This window comes from Convolutriloba macropyga, chromosome 14 (genome assembly GCF_964194025.1).
Source record: "Convolutriloba macropyga chromosome 14, txConMacr16.3, whole genome shotgun sequence".
In the NCBI taxonomy this organism is placed as follows: Eukaryota; Metazoa; Xenacoelomorpha; order Acoela; family Convolutidae; genus Convolutriloba; species Convolutriloba macropyga.
Window position 1 is genome coordinate 38,170,052 of NC_134481.1, and position 27,285 is coordinate 38,197,336.

The 27,285-nt window shown below is 37.3% G+C and overlaps 1 protein-coding gene across 1 annotated transcript in view; it reads right to left on the bottom strand.

The window, feature by feature from the left end:
* Positions 1-27,285, bottom strand: part of LOC142353753 (short transient receptor potential channel 4-like) — a 67,074-nt gene that overhangs the window by 20,656 nt on the left and 19,133 nt on the right. Inside the window, exons 7-12 of the mRNA XM_075406105.1 lie at positions 21,642-21,845; positions 20,822-21,110; positions 14,041-14,136; positions 13,579-13,718; positions 7,209-7,289; positions 6,498-6,650 (exon numbers count right to left, since the gene is read on the bottom strand). Of these exons, the coding sequence (XP_075262220.1) occupies positions 6,498-6,650; positions 7,209-7,289; positions 13,579-13,718; positions 14,041-14,136; positions 20,822-21,110; positions 21,642-21,845 (963 nt within the window). The remainder of the gene's footprint in view (positions 1-6,497; positions 6,651-7,208; positions 7,290-13,578; positions 13,719-14,040; positions 14,137-20,821; positions 21,111-21,641; positions 21,846-27,285) is intronic.

The window sequence follows — 27,285 nt, forward strand, 5'->3', positions numbered from 1 at the left end:
TAATCTGAAATGATGAATGACTAATAAGTTACTGTTTATTGGAATGTAAACAATTTCAAACCCCACGCCAACATGTCTAGACAAGATAACAGCTGAGCAAACAAACCCACCCACCCTAGCGTGTAAACAAATTTATACTCCTCTATATCAGCTATGACGTTTATACGAAATATGAAATTCAAAAGATCGGAAAAAATATACCCTGCTGAATCAAGACCCATTCAATGTCACAATTGTCCAAGGCAATTTAAAAATTTCCTTTCACTAAAGCAACATCGCCGGGCCAAGCATTATAAAGGCCATAGCGGAAAACAGTTTTACAAGTCCCGACCTTTAAATCTAAAAACTGACAAATTTTCATTAGCAATGGATAAATTAGTTCGCCTCCTCGAGTCTATTTATATTTCCCGAGAGCACCCCAATTCAACTTAGGTCAATATGACATAATTCTATTTATAGACATGACGGAATAATGATGAAATGATTAAGTCAAATAAACGAATCGGTCTGCAACAATTTTTTCAATCTTTCCGCCATTGTTCTCTCTTGTTGATCAATATAAGTTTTGTGAAAATTCTTTAGTTCTTTGGCTCCTTATTACATTACTGCAAGTCTTTTGTTACTTAACCTTCTTCTAGAATTTGCTTTCATCCTGCTTTTCCATTCAGTTCCATACCATATAAAAACAAGTTTTCATTTCTCTTGTTCTCAGAATTGTTTTTAGGTTTTAGACTCTGCTGTTAAGTCTTTATAAAACTTTCCTTCGAAAGAAAACTGTTTGCTTTGTTACCGCTTAAATCCGGAAAATCAGTAAAAACATCTCAATTGTTTATCCATCACCTGTAATATGGCTGCTGAATATTTAGAGATTGCAAAAACAAGTGAGCGAGGTACTAGAAACCTTGTGCGAAATTGTCACAACTTCAAAAATATTGTCCTTGTGAAGGAAAGCTTTGATGACAAGACTCAATTATGGCACACAAAAAACAGCTTTATTGTTCCAGTTAATTACATTGAACCAATACTTGAATACACAAAACAAAACGATTTATTTCATCTTACAAAAACGCCAGAAAAATCACCAAGACAAGAAGAGTCTCCATATGCTCATCGATATTATGGATGTATTACTCCCATTCAAACAAAAAAGCAGGATGTCAAAAAATTGACAAAGCGAACAAGAAAACTTTTTGCAGACTACGATCATGAGTGCATTGAAATTTGGGAAAATCAACTAGGACAGCTAGAAGAAGTTGAGCAGATATCAGATTTTTGGAGTTTCGATCAATCTCAATCGCCTAGTGACATGAAAACTCCGGAAAAAAGTCTCCCTTTACTTTCCAATAACTTTTCGGATGGCGTTAGCATCGAGGAAACTCCTCCGTTAAATCAGTGTTACGCTCCAGTCAAGAAGGTGATCAAGTTATCTCGGCTCTAAACAAAACAAACTTTCGTCAAACTCATTGTACATATTGAACTTTTTATTTTTGGCTGATTACTGTGTTTCAACGTATGAACTTTGTGTTTACTTCTTTAAACTAGTTCTTAATTTAATTTTCACTAATGATTCATCTCAGCATCAAACATAGCATGAATGTTTGGAAGAAGGAATTAAGCGTTGCAGAAAAATTCAGACATTGAACAAACAAGTGGATGAAAGATTGTATTAAACAAATAAACAAAAGTCCAAAGGGTAGAATTAAAACCAGCTGAAGCTTGGGTATTTTCATATCATGACAAAAAATCAGTAAACAATTTTCAGCAGATACTAGTACGCGATACTAGTGATAAAACAAAACTGGGGTAAACAAATAACCCCGCAGCCTGACCTGTCTGCACTGAGCAAACAAAAAGCAGGAAAGCAGGTAATCAGTTGAATCTCTGTTATTGGCACAGCGGTCTGCGAGACTAGAGGCCCACTGTTTGCTCAGAAGTAGCTTTCAGTTGCAAATGTAAACAAAACGTTTGCCGAGCAGTAGCTTTCAGTTGCAAAAGTAAATAAACAATACGCGCACTCTGATTGGGTTAGAGAGTTGTGAAAATGTGTGACAACCCAATATTCGATTTTGTCATTTGCTTTTTGCCTTTACAGAAGCACTTTACAAACACACGACAACTATTTTCTTTAGCTTCTGATTCAAATATCTAAAATCTTTTGAAAAGTCAGGCATTGTCCCAAAATTTTTAGCCTTTGGCTAGTTTTCTTTCCTTGTTCCACAAAGGTTTAAGTTTGAACTAACGAAAATGAATAGTGTCGATTGTAAAATCTGTCATCTAACGCTCTCGGATAAGCGCAGCCTAAGAAGACATATGAAAACTGTATCGCAACCGGATAAAGATTCGACGAAAACGCCTGAAAAGCAGCTTCCCTCACTGTCGAACAATTTTTCTGATGAAGAAGAGACTCCACCTCTAAGCAATTGTTATGCTCCATCAAAGAAGGTAATCAAACTGTCTCGCCTATAAAAAAAATATTACTTGCTCTACATTCTGTTGTTTTAATGTTGTTTTAATTTTGTATCGCTTTAAAATTAATTATTTCTCATGTATGCTTTTCATTGATCAGGTTCGAACATGATCTTTAACCAATTACAGTTCTTTAACTAATCTGGCAATCAATAATTTATCAATAAGATTCTATTTTCTTTAACAATAAGGTTTTCAAATAGCGGAAATACTATGTTGATTAAACAAACGCTAAAATTTATCGCTTTATCTCCTGTCTAATTAACAATAATTTGGCAAACATGAGAACCGTTTTATTATTGACATAAGAGTCTTAGCAACAATTTTAGTTTCGTTGTGCATGCAGAGCAAAGAAAACTGTGTCAATAAACAAATTGTAAACAAAACCACTTTCCAAAAGAATGACTCAACAGGAAATTGTAAATTGTGCTATACACAATTTTGCATTTGTCTTTTGCGTATTCACTCGTATTAGTTTGTTTTAATTCCCTCAATTTCGGCTTGCTTTAAAACATAAATTTAGAAACTTTTACTCTAACATATTAAACGTTGTTTTAATGTCCTGCGCATTTTACTGACCAAACACGACTCAAAACGACTGACGGCACTAGCGGATTTTTTTTAAATATCACAACTCAATTTAATTTTGAAACTAAGGAAAATCAATGAGTACCGAAACTTGTACTATTTGCAACAAAAAACTTTCAGACAAGCGTAGTCTCAGACGTCACAAACAAACAGTCCATAAACAGTACAAAGAAAATAATTCCTTTGTATGCCATGCATGCGGTTATGAAAGAAGTGGGGTTATTGAAATGGAAAATCACATGAGAGAAAAGCATCTCTCATTCAGACCCCGATATTGTCTTTATTGCAATAAACTTTTTGTTGGTGACTCTTCCTATGTGCAACACATGAATAAAGTTCATGGCTTACCAATATGGAACTCGGACGCAAAAATTGACACATCAGGTGAAATTTTTGCCACTGAGAAGGCTTTTGGTGGTGTTCTTAAAATACATGACATTTCGGTGGACAATAATGATATTGATTTGCTCAGCTTCATGCGCGGTAAACAAAACGAAATTGACAATGTCATTCGATTGAACACCCAAACTCAACCACAAAAAGTTCAATTCTGTGCAACTGTAGAGCTTACAAAACCAGTGGATGAAGAAACTTCACAAGCTGCAGTTGAACATATAACAATCTTTGCAAATTCGAAAGCACAAAGGGTCGAGTTTCCTGGATTAAATAACGAATGCTTCTCTGAAATGACCGAGCAAATGATAATAGCGTTGAACAATTTTTCATCACATGGTAGCGGTTGGTCGATAAACCAAATCAAAAAGGTTGAAATGCGGCTTACGAAAACGAAACAAATCCGAGCATCCTCGGAGTAAATTTTGCTACCGAGTATTCAAAAACACCAAGACAAGAAATGGTTTTGTCACAGGAAAATTACGATCATCACAGTAGAGAATCACTAAAATTGCAAAAGTTGCTCAGGAAACGAATAACGGAAGACAAACATATACAAACTCGTTGAAATACTCAAGGTTTAGCAAAAACAATAACAAAGAATTACTCTAATTTTGACTTAGGTTTCGTTATGTATTGACACTAATTGAAAACCAAGCCTTCGCTTTATTCATTTTTCATGAGGAAAGGTATGGGGTGCAAACTTGCAGTTATTATTTGGTATATGAAAGTGCATACGCACAAAATTTGCATAAAGATGCTGAAATATTTTACTTAATGACATCTCATTGGATCTGCCATTTAAAAACAAAAATTAGAGCACTGGTGTGTTCACGTTTATTTGCGAAAAACACAAACTGATGAACAAGATTGAGCGTGATATATAAAAGTTTATATATTCATATCTTTCAGTTATCAAGGAAGCAATTTATCTCCACCTGCAAGGTTGGTTCGTTCATGTTATTCCTCTTGGCTTTTTGCATATTTTTGTGCATATGTACTTTCATATAATCTAGAATATGACAGTGCTTATTCACAAAATTTGCATAAAGAATAATTTTTAGGTCATTATTGTGGCTATGTAATTTACAATTATTTTGCTTGATATGCAGTGATGGGTTTGGCGTGTGGGTTGAAGCTTGGTTGGTTGGACGTGTGTGTTCGTGGGTTGGGGGTGTTGGTAGGGGTGTGGTTGGGTGTTGGTGGGTTGGGCGTGTTGGTTGGGGTGTGGTCGGGTGTTGGTGGGTTGGGCGCGTTGGTTGGGGTGTGGTTGGGTGTTGGTGGGTTGGGCGTGTTGGTTGGGATGTGGTCGGGTATTGGTGGGTTGGGCGTGTTGGTTGGGGTGTGGTTGATGCACAAAACATGATTAACACCGTATCACATCTAATAGAGACAAAAAATCAACAAAGATTTTGAACCCTATTTCTCGAAAAATTTTATAAGTTCTTGTCCTCCTGTAGGACAAAAATTCGATTTCCAATAAAGTCTTTTCTAACCGCTTTTATCACTCGCAAAACGTGTTTCACAACTATTTGCATTGATTCAAACCAAAAAACACAAAAAATAAATTTTTGACCCCATTTTTCAAAAATTTTTACAAGTTTTTGTCCTCCCTATAGGGCAAAAATTTCAATTTTTGAAAAAATTTTTTCCGACAACTTTTTTTACTCAAAAAACATGTTTCACACATTTTTACATTGATTAAAGCCGAAAAAACGCAAAAAAATTTTTCGACCCCATTTTTCAAAAACTTTTACAAGTTCTGATCTCCTATAGGGCAAAAATTTCAAAATTTGAAAAAAATTTTTCCGACAACTTTTTTTACTCAAAAAACATGTTTCACACATTTTTACATTGATTAAAGCCGAAAAAACGCAAAAAAATTTTTCGACCCCATTTTTCAAAAAGTGTCGACGCCCATTAGCGGTAAATTCTCAAATATGAAAAACTGGATCTGAATACTTTTATCATACACAAAACATGTAATGGCAATGCTAGCAATAGCAGTGCTTAATTTATATCACTGTTCTAAACAAACAAACAGACCCCGCAGCAAACAGACCCCGCAGCAAACAGTTAGTCGTAACAAAAACTGGGTCAAGCTTGTAAACAAATTGAACACAGTTAAAATCAACCGAAAAGTTTTCCATTTTCGGTCAAAAGGGGGGGACAATTTTTGCAATCTATAAAATTTTTGGAAGTGTCCCACCCCGTAGTAGACGGGCGCTCCAAAAATTGTCTAAGCAATAGCAGTGCTTAATTTATATCACTGTTCTAAACAAACAAACAGACCCCGCAGCAAACAGTTAGTCGTAACAAAAACTGGGTCAAGCTTGTAAACAAATTGAACAAAGTTAAAATCAACCGAAAAGTTTTCCATTTTTGGTCAAAAAAGGAGGGGGACAATTTTTGCAACCTATAAAGTGTCCCACCCCGTTGTAGATGTGCATTGCAAAAATTGTCCGTCCCCCCCCCCGTTGAGGTTCTAGTCACTTTCCTTTACTACTCATATTAACTGTTAATGATTTAACTACTGTGCCTTGTTTCTCATTATGGCAACCAGGAGTTGAGTTATGTTGCACTATTGTTGTCAGATGAAAGCATTTAAAATACGGGCTTAAAAATTCCCTTAACTTTGCCTTAACCAAGCCCAGACACTTTACCTTAACTCTACCTTATCAACGGTTTACCTTAACTCCGCAAAGGTTAAAAATACCTTAACTTTATTTAGTGTGATATTGTATTGCAATTTGGCATTAATAATCTCAAGAGAACAACGGGTCATTAGAGGTACCCAAGGTGAGGATAATAAGAGATGTTGGTCTAATGCACAGGCTGAGGTTTTAAAGATGTTGCTGTCGGATCACATCATATTATTGGAGAAGGCTCTAATCAGGGGAAAATTTAGGAAAACCTCTTCCTCAGTTCCGATGGTGTCTCTTATCTCAAAACTTTCGTCAGAATACCAGTTTGAATACACTGTCCATTTTGACAACATTTGCACCTGTTTATATACGATCAAGGAATTATGAATATTTTCTTGTTCCTACCTGGAGTTTCCCCAATTGCTGACTGGCTCTGAACCACCACATGATTCTCAGGAATGCCAGCAGACTTCCCACCCCCAACACACTCTGGTACATCAACAGTGGGTTGTCCAGGTGCCAGCCAAATCGGGTAGACTCAGCCAGTGACTCCGGACTCTAGAGAGAAAAAGACTCATGATTGAAAGAAAAGATTGCTTGGGCAGCTAATACTACATGAACAAAAGTGATTCTTCTCAGGAACCTGTGAACAAATTGGTGCAGGTTTTTTGGGATTAAGTTGGTTTCTATGGCCCAGAAACAGTGAGTTAAGTTAGCCGTTATAATTTTCGATTAAGATTAAATTTCGAGAAAAATATCAATTACATATTCAGGGGCGGACAGGACAAATTCGGATTAACTTTTGAAGACTCCAGTTTGTTTGAGGAAAGAATATTACAATGGTTTAAAATATTTTACGATATGGCTATTTGAAATTGAATAGACGAATAGAACTGTATATTTGTAATTTAAATCATCCTTGTAATAGCGACTGCTAATTTGTAATCGGATAATTGAACGAAAAGATCAAAGAGCATTGGGTAAGTTGGTATTGGGTAAAATGGCATTGGGTAAAATGGCATTGGGTAAAATGGCAGGTTGGGTAAAATGGCGTAGGGTAAAATGGCATTGGGTAAAATGGAATTGGGTAAATTGTCATGTAACCTTGTTAAATACCTGTTGAGTTGTGTTTCCAACTGTGTATATGTATATGATTGAGGGCTGTCCTGTCACTATCTCAAACACATACGCCACGTCCTGAAACATCACACAAATATTGCCCACCACTGATCCAATCAAACCCATTCAGAGTCACATACTGAAATGATTTTGGACTGACACTTATTCACTTCATGACGGGGTTAAAACGAGTACAAGAAATGTCTAATCAGAGGTTGTTTCTAACATAAGAAGCTTCATCTCGACTGTCGTGGATATATTTCAGAAAAATTATGGTATTATGATGCTTACTAAGTATCAGTCCCGATGCTTCATTAATAACAGCCTAACAGATTTCGTTACGAGGAGTCCCCTACTGACCTTGAAAAGGTTTAAAGTAAAGACAGAGTGAGGTAAGTCAGGATAGAAAAACTCATCTCTGAATTGAGCTAAAACTCACTGCTCATTACTGTAATAAAATATGGTGCCATGCACATCAAAACAGTTGCAGCATAGCACGAAAAGATCATCAAAATTGGGGTTCTGAGGTTTGCAGTGGGGCGAAGCCAGTTTGATGCACGTGAGCAACAAAAACATAACAAACTAACGTCGGACGAATTGCTCTCAAACGACCGGTGAGCGGTTGGCTTCGTCAGTAGTTAACCACGGTTTAGTGAGGCTAGGGTGTTGGGGGGGACCTCTAAGAACCGCCCTTCACAGAATAGGTATAAGTCTCCAAAACAGTTTCTGTGAATCGCATACTTGGAGACTAGTGAGCTGAACGGGTCCAAAAGCACTTAATGCCCGCTGCGCGCTACCAGTTTATCCCATTTTTCAGGAACAAAAGTCAAATGGACCAGATAAAAAATCGCATTAAAAAAACCGACAGGAGTAACATAATTGCTACAAATTTCTTTTGAGAGTAACAAATTATTACTTACTAACGAGTAGCGATATTTTTAAAAGCCACTTTTGAAAATCTACTTGAAAATTAGGGGAGAAAGTTGCATTGCAAAATTGCTTGCGTTTTCACTGAATTTCTTGTTCGGCTTTACCTAAAACATTACTCGAAACTAATTTAAGCAATCATAAAAATACTTGAACAGATTTTAAAAAGACAACAGTCATTGTTAATTGTAAAAACTAAAAGCATCCAATCATAGCTTTGCTTGGCTTACAACTTTGGAAAAATAATAAATGTTCTCACGATAAAATGAATAAAAAAGAATTGAACTGAAAGACTCCTTTAAAAGTGTAGGTCAACTGATAAAGTTTTGCAATTTCAACAAGCAGCAGATTATCAGTTCAAGATTTATTGAAGAAATCCACTGAAAATCATCACAAAAAATCTTGAAAGCAAAAAAATGCTTTTCAACAACTTACCTCAATTTTCGCCCACTTTAGTTGTGTACAAATATTTTACATATGTAATAGAGAAAAAAAATCAAAAATAATTTGTACAAAAATGTCATGAAAAATTATGGGTAGCCGTTTAAACTGCTATTAAAAAATAAGAGTTTTGAAATTCATCCATGGATCTAAGACAAAGGTCAAAGGCCCTGTTTTACTATTGCTAGAATTGTTCACAAATTGTTTTTATTCATATCGCAAGATTTTATCTCAAGCATGTATTTCAAAAATTAGGCTGGCATTCAAGGTTACAGAAAAACTGCAAGGCTTAATCTTACCAGCAACTAAACAAACAATTACAAAAAGACTAGTTGTGGTGTATGTTGAACAAACGCAAAATTGAGTTAAGCATTCAACTTTTTACACTGCTATCAAGTAACCTCCTTTTTTAAGAACCGATTATTTATGTAAAAGCATGAGATTACGGTATTTAATGTACATATTGGTCAAACCGCACTCCTCAAATTTATTTGAAAATCACATAAAGGGCTTTAGTTCGACCAAAGACACCTTTGGAGCTTTCACTGATTGTTACCGGAAAGTTTGTTGGCCTTGTTCAAAATAATAGCATCAATGCACATAAATATGTATATTTAGTTTTTCCGAAACTGATTATCAGAAAAACAAGATTTTGTGTATAACACGGAACAAAAAAACATAAGGGTAAAAGATGAAGCTGAGAATCATTTATCATTTTCTTACTTGCAAGCAACAAATAGCTGCAAAATCAAAAAGTTCACTTGTTTACTTCCCCAAAGAAAAATTAAAGATTTGTTTGCTGTTTGTTGAGAATCATTTTAAATGCTTTTAAAAGATCTGTGCAAATTTTGTTTAACTCTAACGAGGTTTTGCTTTTGTGGTAATCATTGTGGTCATACAGATCACCTTGAAATAAAAAATTTTTTACACGCTGTGAGGCTCTTTTAACACTTTTTTTGAGCCATGAACCATTTTTGTTCAAAAAGTTATTTTCGAATTTCGAGTGATTCTAAAATACTTATTCGCTCAAATTATTGGTAACTCTTACTATTTAACTAAGTAGTAGGCTTAAATTTCGGTTCATATAAAAATTATCAATAACTTAAGGTAGTATTTGTTTTTGCCAATGGCGCATACGGTGATTTCATATGCAGATGCACAAATTTCTCATTGTGCGCAATCTAGATTATAAATCTTCACATGGAGTCAAGCGTGAGCAAGTAACCAGAAATTAAGTAAAATTAGTGAGACAAAAAGACTGCATAAAAGTTAAATAAAGGTCGTAAATAGTTGCTAAAAACCTTTTTTGTAAATTTTATTTTTGTTAAAAACAGGTGCAGTTAATGTGACCAATGCTGTAACATTTTAAAATTTCAATGTTAGATATGGCCAGGATTAAACCAAAGTTGCATTCTCGAGTAAATTTCCTCAAGCTTGTTTTTTTTCACGGCTTTGTTGTAATACCATAGTCTGACATGTGTGCGGAAATTTGAGAAAAATTCAATTCAAGTGCAGCTAGATCCGCCATAATGTTTTTTTTAAACATAAGTGATAAAAAGTGACAAGACTTTGTCACTGTTGTCTACCGCATGGTCACACTTGGCCGCGCGTTACTGTTGTTCATGTTCAGAATGTCTAATATTTAGGATAGTGTCCATTAGGCCTAAATAATAGAGAGCCTAATTGGCGATTGATTTCAAAAATGTTCATAGCTTTGATAATTATGGATCGATTAACAGTTTTGCAAATACTCATTATTCGTTATTAATTAACGGAATAACCCGCTGAATGTTATTTGTTGATTAAGAACACTACCAACAGTTTTTCAACAAACAAGGAGGCTCGGTAATGTGCGTTCGCACATAAAGTTCCGACCCCGCTCATCCAGATTTTCGGCATAAATGTCTACCAAATAAGGAACAGATAGAAAAACCCCAAAATTTCAAGTTTTTTCAAACAAATGTGTTCGAACAAAAGGATCGCCTCCAACGCAAATAACTCGGTGGACTGAAAAATGCCGCATTAGATTGATGAATTTATTATTAGGAAAGCAAGTCAAGACGAACAACAAAATCAAACGACAATAACAACAAACAATAATTACATCCAAAACTTAGTAAAAAGGTTAAAATAGCGTCGCATAAAACTGAAAATAAACAAAATGACTTGTACTTCACTGGAAAAGATATGGGATAGCTTCATAAAAAAGCTCGGTAACAAAAAAAAACAAAGAAGAACAAAAAACAGGAAAGATGAAAAATTGGCTGTTATTTTTAAAAACAATTAATTTCAAAGTAATGAAAACCATTAGATAACAAATGAAATCATCCAACATGTTTATCATAACGTACGCCTCTATAGTAGGGCCTTAAGACATGTCTTCAATTGGTTTTTATGCGGTTACAAAAAGAACAACAAATAAAGACAAGAAAAAAAACTATTATTTAAGAAACATTTATGTTAAAGGTCATGAAAGTCATTAGATAAAAAATATGATAAGTAACTAGGTTGAACAAAAAACAGCAAAGATAAAAAAAATTGGCTGTTATTTTTAAAAGGAATTAATTTCAAAGTAATGAAAACCATTAGATAACAATTGAAATCATCCAACATCTTTACGATCACATGCGCTTCTATACGAAGGCCTTAAGACATGTCTTTAATTGATTTTGATGCGGTTACAAAAAGAACAACAAAAAAAGAAAAGAAAAAAATAATTATTTAAGAAACAATTACTTTCAAAGTCATGAAAGCCATTAGCTACAAAATAAAATAAGTAAATAGGTTCGTCTATTCGTCACACAGAAACGCTTGAGAATTTTGTTTATTCAGAAAATTACTTGCGTCTACAAACAGAACATTAAATGTAGACAAAAATGAAAAAATAGTTTACTTTTTGTGCGAAAAACCGTTGTCGAAGCCAGAAAATTCATAACTAATTCTTTAAAAAACTTTAGATTTAGAAAACTTGCACCCTCTCTTCTTGACAACAATAATTTCTAATATGACGTTTATTTAACGAGACTAGTTAACTGATAGACAAAAAGAACAAAAATGCGAAATTAAACAATGTTGAAAAGAGTTTTTTTTGTTTTTGGAAACAATTGTTTTCAAAGTCATGAAAGCCATCAGCTATCCACCCAAATCTGATGAAAAGCTCATTTATTGTTCCATGAAAAGCCAAGGAGACCTGTCATTATGCAGGTAAAGCAAAATAAAAATTACATTGAAAGAAAACTGTAAAAAAAATCAATTATAATCTTCGAGAAAGGTGTATCGAAGTCGTTAATACCATAATCTATGCCTTTTAAGACTTTTATATGTTCAATTGTTCCCCCTTTTGGACGCCAATAATGTAAAATTTGAACTGTCAATAATGCAATAAAGCCACAAAAAGAGAAAAGAACTTGAAAAATGGGCCAATAACAAAAAATAAAAAAAAATCGAAATCTCGTGGTATCAAAGCCAGAACATCGTAATTTAATGCTTAAGACCGCAAAAGACATTACAATTTAGTTCAGTAGAAAATAAGGAAGATGAATCATATTTTCCTTACTGATATTAAGCTACAAGTTGACCAAAGCAAATAGTGGCAAAGTTCAATGAGCCATTGTTTATTTATAAAGCAAACTTATTAAAAAGTCAAAACGACCATAAAATTTTGGTGTAAAAAATAGATACATTTATTTGGAACTGTTTAGGAAGCCATTTGAACTTTTCAACAGTAAGATTTAATTGGAATTAGTCGGTTTTTTAGTTAACATAAAAAGATCGAACTTTTTTTGAAAAAAAAGACCGACTGATTGCAATCCGAGTTTTTTTTGGATTGCAACAGTCCAAGATTGGTTCAAAACATGCCCTGATTTTGCTGTTTGAACACTCAATTGTTTCGAATGCTTTAAACCTTGACAATTTATTAGTTAAAAGATCAAAAATAATTGCTGCATTTTCGAAAATCATAGAAAAAATTTGCAAAAAAAGGACAAACTTTGATTCTAGACTACTCTCAATGGAAGTGGAAGTAAAAATAGCTCTCATTGTAGTTTACAAAGATTGTTTTTTTTTGTTTTTTGGATGTGTAGTTCCGGCAGTTTCAATCAAATTGGACCAAAGAAGCCTATTTCGTGCAATTTTTGATGAAAAAGGCTGAATTTTGAAATATTTTGACAAATTTTAGCCAAAACAATTAAATCAAAATAGTCAACTAAACCTTTTTGTCTCTGAAAATAAAATAAAAGTACTATTGTTAACAATTTTTACAAATTTTTGTCAAATTTGACGAAATTTTGGGCAAAATTCCGGAAAATGGGAATAAAAACAACGGAAAAGCGTCTATTATTCACAAAACTTCAAACCTCAAACCTCAATAACTCCTTGTAAAATACGAAACTCGAAAAAAAAATCTTTTTAATTCCATACTCTACGCTGGATGGGCTTTTCAATGATACCACTCGCAACTCTCTACCATCAATATATCGATCGGTCAAAATTGTCTGAACAAAAAAAACCGTTTGAGTACATAGTTCCTCCCCCCCTCAAGAGGGGTCGGAACAATTAAATTAGGGTTCACAGAACAATGACATCTCTGAATTGGGTCTGAACTAATTACTAATTACAATCAACCGACAACATTTTATACAAACTGAATGCTCAATATCGTGGAAAGTGAATAAAATTGACTAAATTATGCTTTGTTTTATGTCTGCTCTTCACGTTTATCCTCGATCCATTTTTTTCATGATTAATAAAAGTAGTTCCAGGTGAAAATTTGTAACAAGGTATTTTCTCCCTTGTCCACCACAAAAAGTCAAAATAGCCCAAAAAACAAAAATTTGACATTTGCCTCGTAATGTAAACTACTGATGATACGAATGACATTTTCTATGGTTTATTTTGATTTTTGTAATCGAACATACTGACTGTCTCTTTCTTCAAATTGTCTTCTTCTTTAAAATTGGTAATTTCTGGTGTAGTGTAATATACACTTAACTTAACTTACACAAGTGGCGTCTATGAATCGAGTGAGGAAAGCGACAATGAAGAGTGAGTTCATAGTGAAGTCCATCAAATGCCAGTAGTCTCTCACGTAACTCTTCAGTCCCACAGTCCTCAAGTCTGTCACCTCTATCCAGATCTTTCCTGTTATACAAAAAGAACCCCTAATTGTCACGTTAATCCACGAATACAAGCATGTCTATTGAACTAGACTCAAGATTTAATCTTAGGAAGAAACATTTGAGAGAGCGTTTGAATCTTTTATGGCTCTTCTAGAAAGTAGAAGAATGGGTAAAGAGTAACCTAAGCACTGCTCAGATTTAAAAGGTTGTTATCTTGTAGATATTCGCAAGAGTCAATCTATACAATCTAACTTGAAATTAGGAGTGTGGTATCATATGGTATGAGATATTGAGGACAAATAACAATTAAACTAGTAGTAGTAGTAGTAGAAAGAAGAAACAACCGAGTATCCAGAGGAGGACAAACACTTCCTGCCACATCATTCCCTTTCCATACTCGAACTGTTTCAGGATCTCCTCGTACTCTGCACGCGCATCACCTAAAGTCAACAACTTTTCCATCACCCTATTCTCCATAGTGACAGAATTGAGCGTTGATTATATTTCTATCAACAGTATAAACAAAGAGTTAGAAACTGTCACCAGCTTATTAAAAAATATCTTTTTTGCGCTATCAGTTCTGCAGTTCTGAAGATTTTGATCGAAAAGTAAGCTGCTGATTTGTGTGATTAATCGTCCTAATATTATCACCGCCTTATAATGGTCAAAAATCAGAGAAATTTCTGTGGCATGTTTTTGCTCAATTCTGGGTAAAAAATGTATTCTCTGAAATTAGTTAATTCACGAAATTAGAAAATCTTGGTTCATAAACGATCAACAATCATTGTTATCAGTTCAACCCATGCAATCAATCATGCAATCAAAATAGTTTCCTTTTTGGAAAAATTGTTTGAGGTAAAACTTCCTGTTCTGGACAATCACATTTCACCCGCCACTGAGGTACAACTAGTATGATAATTCATTAAATTTGGGCTCCCCGCTCATTGGGTGAGTCCAAAACTTATCACTATAGATTGTCCCCGCTCATGGATGACACACTATTCAATGCCGACTCGCCTCTTAACTTCTGCAACAAGGATTCGAAGATCTGCTCCCGTTTCATATGTGTCTATAATCACGCATCCCTTGCGAGGAGCATGATTGCAGACCCCCGAATTGCTGTAACAGAGACTGATTGAGATAACCTACTGAAGGCTACCGACAACCCCGCCGGCTGCAAATTTCTGTTATCAGCTAGAGTAGCGATTCGTTTGGGGGTCTTACGAACTGTCTCTGAAAATCCTCCAAACGTTTCGAAAGCCAAAGGAATGAATTGAATTCCGACTTCACTACAATTCTGGGCGTACTGTTCGTACTTCCTGTCCTCAGCAGCTGACAGAGCGAAACCAGTCTTCTCCGACGCATTTATAATGAGGCTTGACTGCAAGGGAGAAGTGACGGTAACGTCTAAAGCTGCTGGTAGACCATTATTCCATACAGGTAAGAAGATATCGCCCGGTCTGGAGTTATTGTCGGGTAGTAAACTTTTCTGTTCAGAGATGGGTGACAAAAGAGCTCCCGAGCAAGCTGATATAATTTTGTCGCGTATACGCTCATGACGAGAGATCATATCACCGCGACCATGGCATGACACCGCATGGTCGCCCATTACATCTACAGTCCCAGATTTACAAAAAGGACATTTTCTCTCGTTCTCGTACAATTTTACACCCAGACGATATTCGAGAGCAACACGGAACTCATTGGAAGATAGGTGTAGTCCCAGAGCTGGAATGGGGGCTGCGGATAACCAGGCACCAGATTGCGGTAGAGAAAGAGATTGTAAGCGGGCTTTTTCCCTTATGGAACTTTGTTTACCTAAGAAGTTGTCAAAGGCTGAGTTATCAAGTTCCTCCTGAATTTTTCTTTGAGAAGGATATTTCGTCGCAATTTCGCTCAATTCTTCAACTGCTTTAACAAATGAAATGTCTTCAGTTGGATTATGGCCTGTTAATTTTTCTACAAGAACAGAGGATTGAAAAACAGATCCGACGTATGCAGCCTGAACTTGATCTGCTGATCGTCTTATTCCTACACCAGTTTATTGATTGGAAGGCATGCTTGGTCCCAAGAGGTGTCTGACAACAAAACTCCTAGAATGCCATCAAAGGTTGCACGCTGAACCGAATCAAATTTTCGAAGGATTTTATTTGATTTGTCCAATGGAGAATTGCATCGCAAAAAGTATACCATTTTGGGAGCACTAAGGCAAAAACGCAAAATACCAAGAGCACATTGAGGATCGTCTACAAATTGTCTAGAAGTTCCTCTAATTTTTTAACGCGTTTGACTAAACAAGAGGAAACAAAAGCGTCAGATCCTATAGCAGCTCCTAAAATTTCAATTCCATCTACACAGTTCCTCTTGATCAAACTGTCAATTTTTGTCATGCGTTCGAATGACGATAGCTTCCAAACCAAATTTTTCTCCTGATTCTGAGAGATTTTCTAACGCTTTACAGAGTTCGATCTCGGCTCCTGCAATAATTCCGTCATCGAGATACCAGCAATGTTGCAAGAGATTCGGTATTTTGCTTTCGATTTCGTCAATAAGATGCCTGATGGCCAAAGAAAACAAAAATGGACCTAGTGGATCACCTTGTTGCACTCCTGTCTGACTGTCAACAATTGAGCTATTGAAGAACAAATCACTATGTTTCGAGTAACAAAAGGATGCAAATGAAATTATACTAGGCATCAAAACTTTTGTTGAGCCGAGGAGATGACTGCGCTTCACTGAATTGAAAGCGTTTCTGAAATCAATTTGAAGTATGCCACCACTTTTTACACTCTTCATTCTTTCGAAGGTTATTTTTGTGGCATGCACTATGCTCTCGGCACCACCCTTGACAGCAACTCCCAACTTTTTTGAACCAAACAACTCAACCGCCTCGATGGCTGCTTCTTTTGCAATGCAATTGGCAACAAGGCGCCGAATAACTTCACCCACAGCAATAGGTCTAATGCCGGTTTTCTTTTTATTCAATGCTGTTAATGTAGCACTACAAAAAGCTGGAGCCACAAAACTTGGGAGCTGGCCCCTGCTGGCCAAGTTCACTAAATTGGTTAGGGAATTCATTGCCCGCTTGGATTGATTAGAAATTGAACAATTGATTGCGTGGAGAAGATGCTCTGGGTACATTTTGGACGGCCCAGCTGCTGTGAATTTCGAAAAAGACTGAAGCTGCAAAAGAAGCTTTCCCTCATCGAATTGATAAGCTTTGCAGCTATAGTCTTCCAACGGCTCAAGAAATTCGTTTTCCTCTGGATGCAGTTTTTTGAGTTCAATGAGTGTTTTTCTGTTGTCGGGTGCTATTCCCTCCGATGATCTTTGCCGCACGACCAAACTGTCCTTGATGACAAAGTGATTTCGCTCGGGAGGCAAGCGCTTTCATTGTGCTGTTACTTTTATTTTTTGCTTGCTTCATTGAAGCCGCTTCGTACCAAAGGGCAGCATACTCACCCAATCTCCATCGCTCAAATCTATTCATCATTGAGTTTTCCTGCTGCTGCTTATGTTTTTTACCCCCTCTGTTGGAAGCACGCAAAACACATTTGCTAACTGCAAAAAACTTCTTCCAGTTATCAACACAGTCAGGATTTGAGATGCAGTCCTCTATGATTGACGTAATAATCCCGGACCATGGCATTCGAAACTTCACGGGGATACAGCGGATCGTTGGAATTTTTTTACTGCAAATAGTTTTCAAATCTGGTAATTTGCTTGAATTGTCACTGGGGCCTGATGGGCCACTGCCCAGTGTTGCAGATTGAACTAACTCGTCTACGCGTGCAGATAGATCTTTCGGAATCTTTTTCACTGCTGACAAAAGTTGAGTGAATTGTGAATAGGCGTTTTCTACCAGGCGAATAGGCGTCTAACATAACGTTTTCTACTGAACTGCTATTGGTTTGTTCCTGTGAGTAACTTTTGACGGAAGACATAGAAACTGGCACCTTTTCAGTGATATTCAAAGAACAGTGAGTAGGGGGGGGATGAATTGTTATCGTGATTTGCTTCAGACTGGACCAGATCTTTAGCTCTTAGGTTGTATTTCATGGTCAAGACGCGATAACGATTGAACAAGCAAACCGCTCCATGAATCTTATTTTTCGATGACCTGAAAGGCGACAGGGAGGAGGGGGGGCTGAGGGTGGGCTGTAAAGTTTGGATCCAACCGGTTTTGACGACCTTCCTCGGCCTCAACTCGATAGTCTGGATAATCTCCCTTCACACATCCACCCCACAATGTAATTTCGAAGACAAAAAAGGAAGGGGTTTTAAGATGGGTCCTAGAGTTGCAGAATGTTGTTTACAAAATTTGTTTTTAAAGATGGTTTTCAGAAAGTTGTCGATAAATCCAGAGCACGTGCATTCAAATTTCTCTTGAATTTCCACATTTTTTTATTACTTGTTCACTTTCTTATCGGGTAAAGATCTTCACTCAGCCAGACTGGCTGATTCGTGAAAGGGACTGAGTTATCAACTGTTGAAGAGCCACGCACAATACCTCAGCAGGCTATCAATTTTGACAGCAACTGATCTGCATTTAACAGATGTACCACAACAGCTGTGCCTGTTTTAGCGAAATAAAATGAATATAATTACAACACATAGGAACAATTTCTATTAAATCAAAGCGGTTCACAAATAAAATTTTTGTTTTTCTAATTTTAATTTGATCCACTGATTGCATTTTTAATCCTATAAAATTACACATGATTGCTAAGTTTCTATGAATTCTCGTTGCCACGTGACAGAAACAGGACCCGAATGGTGTCCCAATTTCTGTCCCATTTTTGCGCTACTGGTTTTGTGTTCAAACCCGAGTTGACACGTCAGCGCCCTTTCAGTGCAGTTTTTTGTAACAAATGCAATGAAATGCTCAGAAATTTTGAGAATACGCTGAAATCTTTAAAATTCAGTGCATCCTCAGCACGTTTCTTCCATAATTTAGGCACATTTCATGCATAATTTTAACCCTTTTTTCACCGCATTTCATAGAAAATTTAACAAAGTTTCACGGAATTTGTTTAATAATTGCAACAATTTACATTATACTTCGAGCAAAAATTTCGGCTTTTTCATATAAGTTGTTTCATATATAATTGAAATTGAAACTTTAAGTGAGCTGAAAAATTAGTTTTGCCGAGTCCATGTGTTAGTTATCAACAAATCTGAGCCATTTTTCCGACGTGATTTGATCTTATTCAGTCTCATGCAATGAACTTCTGGCACAGTAGAAATTAATAATGCAAAAAACAGAAGTTTTAGTTGTAAAAAATTAGATAGGATTAAATTCCAATCAAATAAAAAAGCAGTGAAAAAAGTTTTGAAACAAGAAGAAAAATATGAAAAGAAATTGAAAGTGAACTTTGTCATTTTTAGCTAAACCTGAAACTATGGGGTCATGTGGTTTGAATAAAAAACTTCAATAAAAATTTCTGCTTTTTTGACAGCCATCAATTTAATTTATGGATATCATTTGAGACAAAAACTTTCCATCCAATGTCCTTACACAAGGTTTTTCCAATCGCTGATTTTGTATACAGATCTTCACAAAATTTAGTAACAAAAGAAAGCAAATTTAATTCAAAATTCTGTTTACGGAAACTAACTGCTGCGTCAGGCAAATTTTGGTCATTGAAAATAGTTAATCGCAATGCCTATTTTAGATCAAAGTTTGAATTTAATAAAATTTTTGCAAACAAAACACAAGAGAACAACAACTTTTGCATTTTTAAATTTAGGGAGTTATCCATTGCTTTTATGCTTATTCAACTTGCAAGCTTCCCATACATAAACGTATCTTTCAAATGCTTCTTATTTTCAATGTTTATGCAACATCATGTCAAGTTTCCATCCAACCAATCTTTTTAAATGCGCATGGTAACCGCAGACTACAAAGTGGGCTAGTATGCTCGTAGCAGTATGTAATAGCATAAATTTAAATTGTTAGATCTTCGGGAGTCAAAGGAGTGCCAGGGTGTAAAAACTGTTTACGATTTGTAGGACATTTTGAAGAAACTGGCAATTGCAAAAGCTGTACTTGCACATTATTTTATGACCCCCTCCGCCATACTCTCTTCTATTATCAAAGCAAGCTGCTTGAACTAGCATTCTACCTGGTCAATGAATTTTATGTTAAACAAATGCAAAGTGAATTTTTTTGCCAGTTATGTAGGTTTTAAAGTAAAGGTTGCCTGATTCAGTCACGCAATACGAATTGACAAGTGCTATTTAGTTTTTGCAATTCATTTTATTTAGTAAGAGAAATATTTCTACTGCAAGATGGGGCAAGACAGAGTCCTGCCAGATAAAATATGATAAAATGAAATTTATCAGGTAAGATCTGATGAAACTGTAGAAACACTGAAAACTTTTCTTTCAAAATATAAGAGCAGATCTTTGTAGTCCTATCGCAAAAAGACCAACCAGTTGCATTTCTTCCAAAAAGATACGTCTGCATCTTCACATGTTTAACGGCATGAGAAATTCATCTAAATGCAGCTTATCATTTAAGCACTGATTCTTGTATTCATGCCATCTTCGAGCTTACTTCCCGACCAGGAAACCTTCACCTCATTTTCTTGATAATTTTGGCAGTTTCATTGACGCTTCTCGTGAAATCATTGCAAGAATAAACTATTTGGACTACCAGATAATCAGACCAACACCGATTCAAATAGACCATCGCAAAATAGAGACGATCTCTGGCATAAAAAAAGTGTTCAATGAGGAATTTTTTGAGCCAGTAGTTTGGGCTAGATAAAGTTTGATGAGATGGGTCACTTATCATACAAAACTCGCTGAAAGGCTTTATAATTCAAGCACATCGAGAAGTTCGTCGTAAAATATGTGGTGAAAATAATTTTCGAGTGAATTCTACTAAGGAGAATTTGTTAAAACTTATTTAGTAAGAAATTTGTAAGCTACTCTGAATCGATAATGGGAGCAAAAAGTTTTTCTTAACGAGAAGTTGAAAACATCTGAATACTGTAAGCTTACTTTCACCGTTCGTTTAAAGAATGGCTCACGCTCAGAAAAAGAATCCGTAGAAACAAGTATCGATAGGTTTGCATTTATAGACCATATTTAAGAATCAGTTGAGCGAAGAACACTTACTTTTCTGCAAATTCTGATCAGACTGAAGATTAATCTGCATCGTGATCAACATTGTGAGAAACACAACATAACAAGCGAAGTTAGCAGTGGCCTTCATAAGTGGGAACTCCAGGTAGTAATCCAGTCGTGTAGGGGGCACAGTTGCATATACAATCAGCCAGGCTGGACTCAAGATGAAAAGCAAACAACTCACGCCCAGTTTCTCACCGGATGTCTTGTGTCTCCAGTTTTTGAAACCCTGGAAGAACTTGTCCGAAAGAGCTTGTTGGCAGTGTGCGTGGGCAACAAACTGAAATAGAGAAATTTATGATGGTTTTGATAATTGGTTTCATGAAATATTTTATATGATAACTTTTAATCGACATCGATCACAAATGTTAGTTCACTTATTTAAAGCTCAGCCTGAAATAATTGCTTAGCACTCTTATTTTATTTTATTTTAGATAAAATAATTCCTGAATATTCTTTATATATCTTGATAATTCTTGCGTAATCTTATAAAATTATGTCAACGCCTGATAGTTCTAATTAATTATTGAAACTTAATATCTCTTGACGTGCCGTGGTTTCTTTTTCCTGGTCATCTTACCTACATCTTATTTCTTGATACCTATTCAAATATCAGGCAGGCTCCCACTCATCTTAGTATGTTTCTTGTCAAGGTGTATCCAGTTTCGGTTCACTGGGTTCTTATGTATCAGGTGACAGACTAACACGAACCAACCAAAGATGAATGAATCTTATTTCAAGACTTGTTATACATTTTAAGTAATCAAACAATTTTGATGTGAGTAAATAAGGAACCCTTTGGATACAATACCAGTTTGTGATTATGTTCCAATGCGTAGTGTAGTCTGCAGAGAGGTTCCCCAACCACAGTCTTGTTAGAGTTCCTCTTTTTCTTCAGACTCAACAACACCATAATGTCCTCACTGTTCTCAACTGAGTTGACAAGATCAGCAGCTAGCTTCTCACACCTCTCTTCCAACTCAGAGTACTCTCCTGCAAACTCAACCTCTGCCGCCTGAAAATCCAATCATCTCACAAACGGCAAACATTCAAAACCAATCATTGGATTGAACGTTAATTAACTGGGAGTTAATTTTAGTCAATAGAAATTAGTCTTTCAAATATAAATGATTAATTCTTATACCTTGGAATAATGATTAACGCATATCCCTTCTGCTCTATGAACAATATTTTCACCCTAATTTCCTTCAGATTTTTTTCTGTTATTAAAAATTTCTTAACAGTTAATTCTTAAAACCTTAAAAGCGATCATTATGTTGAAAACTTGCGCACAATCTTAGGTTCAAAAATCGTGTCTGCAATATCCCTAAAGTGGCCGTTGAGGGGTTTATCAGCAACAAATTTAAAGAAATTTTTAAGCAGTCTGGCCAAAAGAAAACTGTTATCTTTTCTTTAGTCTGATCCGCTTTCAGAGACAACGACTGGTTTTCAAGAGTTTATTTTGCTGTATGTTATTCTATAAGCTTGTATGCTTGTTAAATAATAGCTTACAAAGGTGTGGTTTATACCCGCATTTACTATCAAAGTTAAGTGTGGCACGATGAAACTCATGTATGATTAATGAGTAAAAAGGTTTGGCATTGAAAGTCATGAAAAATCAAAGTTAAAGATATGACTTTTACAGCGATTATGAATATGAACTCAACAAATTTGAACTAAATACCAAGGGAAAGGATTGGGGGGCTAAACGGTTACGGACCGTTTACACTCCGGCAAGCAACAACAAAACTTAGCAAATAAATTTATCAGAAAAGAACAAAATAATTGACATCAGAAATTCAAATTTACTGCCTCAATAGTTTCCGCTTAAGTGAGTTTTATGCATCAATTTGACATCATTGAAGGAGTATTCATTCACCCTCCGCGGCCAACAAAGAAGAAGAATCATTGTCAGTTTCAAACACCTTGCCCAATCTCACTGTGGGACGTTGCACCATGCCAGTACTGGTCTTGATGTCGAAGCTTCTTGCCACTCCATCTCTACTCACATGTGCTTTGACGATCCGACGAATGGGCCAAATTCCTCGGGGTGTAAAATCTTTGTAGAGCCAAACAACATCGTCTTCCTTGAGCTCAGCGTTGGCCTGCTGCCATTTGGCCCGTCTGTTAAGTTCCGGTACAAATTCTTTGAGAAGACGAGACCAATAGTGGTCCAAAAGGGTCTGTGACTCCTTGAAGTCTTTAATTGAAAACCGGGTTCTGTTGTTTGCCAGAGGTTTTAGGCAGAAGTGTCGTCTTCTCATCAGGTAATGATTCGGTGTTAATGGTTCCTCGTCAGTCAAAGTGCTCCCAACATGCGTCAGTGGGCGTGAACTAAGAATTCCTTCTGCCTCCGCTACGACTGTATGGAAGACTGAAAAGTTTAGTCGGCGGCTTCCGAGGACAACAAGTAGGCTTCGTTTAGCCGACTGGATAAGTCGTTCCCAAACCCCTCCGAAGTGCGGTGCCAGAGGTGGGTTGAACGTCCACTGGATGTTCTGTTGGGCCAGCTGGAGACGTATGTAATTGTTGTCTGGTTTGTAGTTTTCCTGAAAATTGAGTTTCATTGCCTGATTAGCTCCAACAAAGTTTTTCCCGTTGTCCGAAACAATGACATCAGGGTATCCTCGTCTGGATACAAAACGTCGAATAGCCATTGGTAGACAGTCAGTAGAGAGGTCCTCACAAACTTCCAAGTGTACTGCTCGTGTGACCAAGCATGTAAACATGCAGACATAATTGAGTTCTGTCTGGGTTCTGGATTTTTCAATGTGAAAGGGACCGAACATGTCCATTCCAGTATTCACAAATGGGTAGAGTTTGGAGTGCTCCGGAAAGCGAAATTTTGGTAGAGGAGCCATCTTCGGTCTGACATTGTCTGCTCGCCAGCGTCTGCAGATGAAGCAGTACTTCCCTAAAGTTCTTAGAGCTCTGCGGATTCCAACTATCATGAACGTTGCTTGGATATGTGCACGAACATGTTCAATTCCAAGGTGCCCGCAGTCGTGATGTGCTTTCTCAATAAGCAGTTTGGCAACTCTGCACTTGCTGTGGAGTATCACCGGATGTTTGCTCTGAAAAGGCAATCCAGATTTTTGAATTCGTCCCTCAACCCTGAGTAGTCCGTCGCTATCCAGAAAGGGTGTATATGGTAATAGTTTGTCCTTCTTGTCTAGGGGTAGTCCACTTTGAAGTCGAGAAACTGTGTCCTTGAAGTGTGTGGACTGAGATATCCTCAAGAGAAAGCTCCGAGCCTTCTTTTCGTCAGCCGCGAAGTCGTCCAAGTCGCAAGGTATGTCGCGTTTGATCAACCTCTTCAGTACGCGCACTGCTCGAAACACTGTTCTAAGTGTGCCAAGGAGTCTAGGCCAATTTGAAAATCTGTTTGGTTCTACCAACGGTTTATCACTGTTCTTGACATCAACTTGAGTGGCGTATGTTTGAGCTGTTTTTGTCACCGGAGAATGTCCACTCGCTCTCAGGTTTGATCAGGAAAGAAGGTGCTGTTATCCACAATTTTTGAAGATCGCATGGAGCTAGACCTCTGGTATCATGATCAGCCGGGTTCATTTTTCCTGGTACGTGTCGCCAGTCGTCTTTGTTTGAGTTCTCAGCAATTTTGTTGAGCCTATTTGCGATGCACATCTTCTGTCGATCCTTTGATTTGATCCAGCTGAGTACTGCTGTGCTGTCGGTCCAAAATTTTTTGCTCTTCACATCTATTGTCATCTCGGTCTCACAGAAGCCTGCTAGTTCTGCTCCCAGTGTAGCTGCTTCGAGCTCCAATTTGGGAATGCTCATCTTTTTGATTGGTGCCACCTTGGACTTGCTGATGACGTAGTGGGTAGCTATTGAGCCGTCAGCGGAGATTGTCCTCAGGTACACCACTGCTGATACTGCTGAAAGTGAAGCGTCTGTGAAGGTGTGCAACTCGTGAGTTCCATCGACGTTGGGAACTAAACATCTGGGGATTTGAATTGAAGGCATATTCTCGAAGTCTTCCATCCATTGCTGAATTTCGTCGTAACGTTCCTTTGATAGTAGCTTGTCCCAATTGTGTCCTTGTTTGACTACTTTTTGCAAGATGCATCTCAGTCGAATTGCAAAAGGCGAGATTATTCCAATGGGATCAAACAAAGAAGCAGCCATTGAGAGAAGCTTTCTCTGTGTGATATTCTCTCTTTCATAGCTCAGTTTGGGTTTCGCAAAAAGAAGTTGATCGGATTCAGGGTTCCATGTTTGACCAAGTATCCTTTGTAACTTTAGAACTCCAATTCTGTCTTCCTCTGGAATCTTTTCCAGCACAGCAGGATTATTGCTGAGAAACTTGGTGAGGTTGAATCCCCCTGTTTTGAGAACATGTTTCAGCTCAGTCGCTGTATTTGCTGCCTCTTCCTCTGTTGAGAATGTTTGAATGAAGTCATCCATGTAGAATTGTTTTGTGATTGAGTCAAAGATTTTTGGGTGTTCTTGTCTGTTATCGTTGGCGCACTTTTGCAGAACAAAAATTGCGCAGGCAGGAGAACATGTTGCTCCAAAAATGAGTCGCTGGTATTTGGATGTCCTCTCCTGACCATTGTCGCTCCACAAAAAACGGAGAGCATCTTGGTCTTCTTCTCTGATTCCAACTTGCATGAACATAGCCTCTATGTCTGCTGTTACTGCAACCTTGTACTGACGAAACCGTAGAAGAAGTCCATGTAGATTGCACAAAAGGTCCGGTCCCGTTAGCAGTGCATCGTTCAAAGAAACCCCTTTGTATTTTGAGGCTGCATTTGTCACTCGTCTTATCTTGTCTGGTTTTTTCTTGTTGATGACGGGATGATGCGGTAGGTACCAAATGTTCTTTGCATCCTGGTTCGTAACAGCTGCTATGTATCCCTTATCCATATCATCAACGATAGTGGTCATATATCTCTGTTTCAGTTGGTTGTCTCTCTCTAATCGCTTCTGCAGGGCGTGCCACTGAACCCTTGCCATGAAGTAGTTGTTGGGTAGCGTGACATTTTCTCGCCAAGGGAGTCCAATCTCATATCTTTCCCCGTTGTGATGTGTGGTCTCTGCCAAAGTCTTTATTGCCTTCTGGTCTTCTTCATTGTGTCCCTTCGTAGAACCCTGACTAAAGTTGACACCTTCAAAGGTCCAAAAAGGATGTAGAAGATTTTCGTCCGGGTCGTCACTACCTCGCTTGAGATGGTTGAAAAGAGTGATGTTGTGGTTGCTGCTTCCTTTATGGTTTGGTTGAAAGTACTCTTGTGGCACAGGGCCTGTCAAAGTTCATCCTAACAGTGTGTTGACTCCGTAGGGTGTTCCTGGTTTGCCGGTAGTGAATTGTCTTGGAACAGTAGCCAGAAAAGCATCTGCCCCTATGAGTATTCCAATTTTGTTGTCACGAATTTGTGGGAAGTTGATTTCTGCCAAATGATCATGTTCTCTACAAAGTCTATTCAACATTTCTGCGGGGACAATTGGCATCTGGAACTGCTCAATGGAGGTTGCGTACACAGGAAGACTTGTCACCGGTTTTGAGCTGTGAAGTGAACCAATTCCAATCATGACATCAGCTGTTGTCACTGTGTGCTCCCCATGTAGCGAAGCTAGAGGAAGTTCTATATCTTTGGGGACTCTAATCCGAAGAGCATCAGCAATGTTTTGTGTGATCTGTGTATTATCACTTCCACTGTCCAAAAGTGCATAGGTCTCTATGTTGAAGTCTTTGTAGAAGAGCGTGACTGGTATTGCCTGTTGTTGAATAAAAGCTCTGACCCATGTGGTTTCCCGTTTTCTGCTACAAGAGTGGTTTTGCACCCGTGGAAGTTTTGATGAATCATCATTCAGTTCGTTGCTAGTCACTGATTGAAAGTGAGTGTTACTTCTTTCATTAGTTTGCTGGGGATTGATGTGCTGCTGATTGGCAGTTTGATGCGAGTTGTTGTTTCCATAGCTTGGATTACGAGGGTTGAAACTGTTTTGATTGTATCCCCTTCTGTTGTTGGTATTTGGCGTGTTACTGGTTGTTGACGAAAGCTGAGACGTTGTATGGTTGAAGTTTCTACCGTAGTTTGACTGCACCGGGTTGTTCCTGGATTGAAATCCCCCTTTACTCGTTGCTGGGAAATCACTTCTCTGCAAAGTCCTGAAGTCGTCTCGATGGAGAGTTGAATGATGAAACCCATTGCATCTGTCTACAAGACATCGAATCTTTGATTTACAAAATCCACCCTCATGTCTCTTCAAGCAATTGACACACAAGTTGTGATGCCTCACCAATTGCTGACGGTCAGCTACAGACTTGCTCAGGTATTCTTTGCAGCGACCAAGGTTGTGATCCCCAGAGCATAGTTGACAATTTGAGCTGGCTTGAAGAACTATGTTGGACTGTTTCTGGCCTTGGAAAGGCCGTTCAACCCGGTCTGTCCTTTGTGGTCTTTGTGGAGAGACATCCTCGCAAGCCT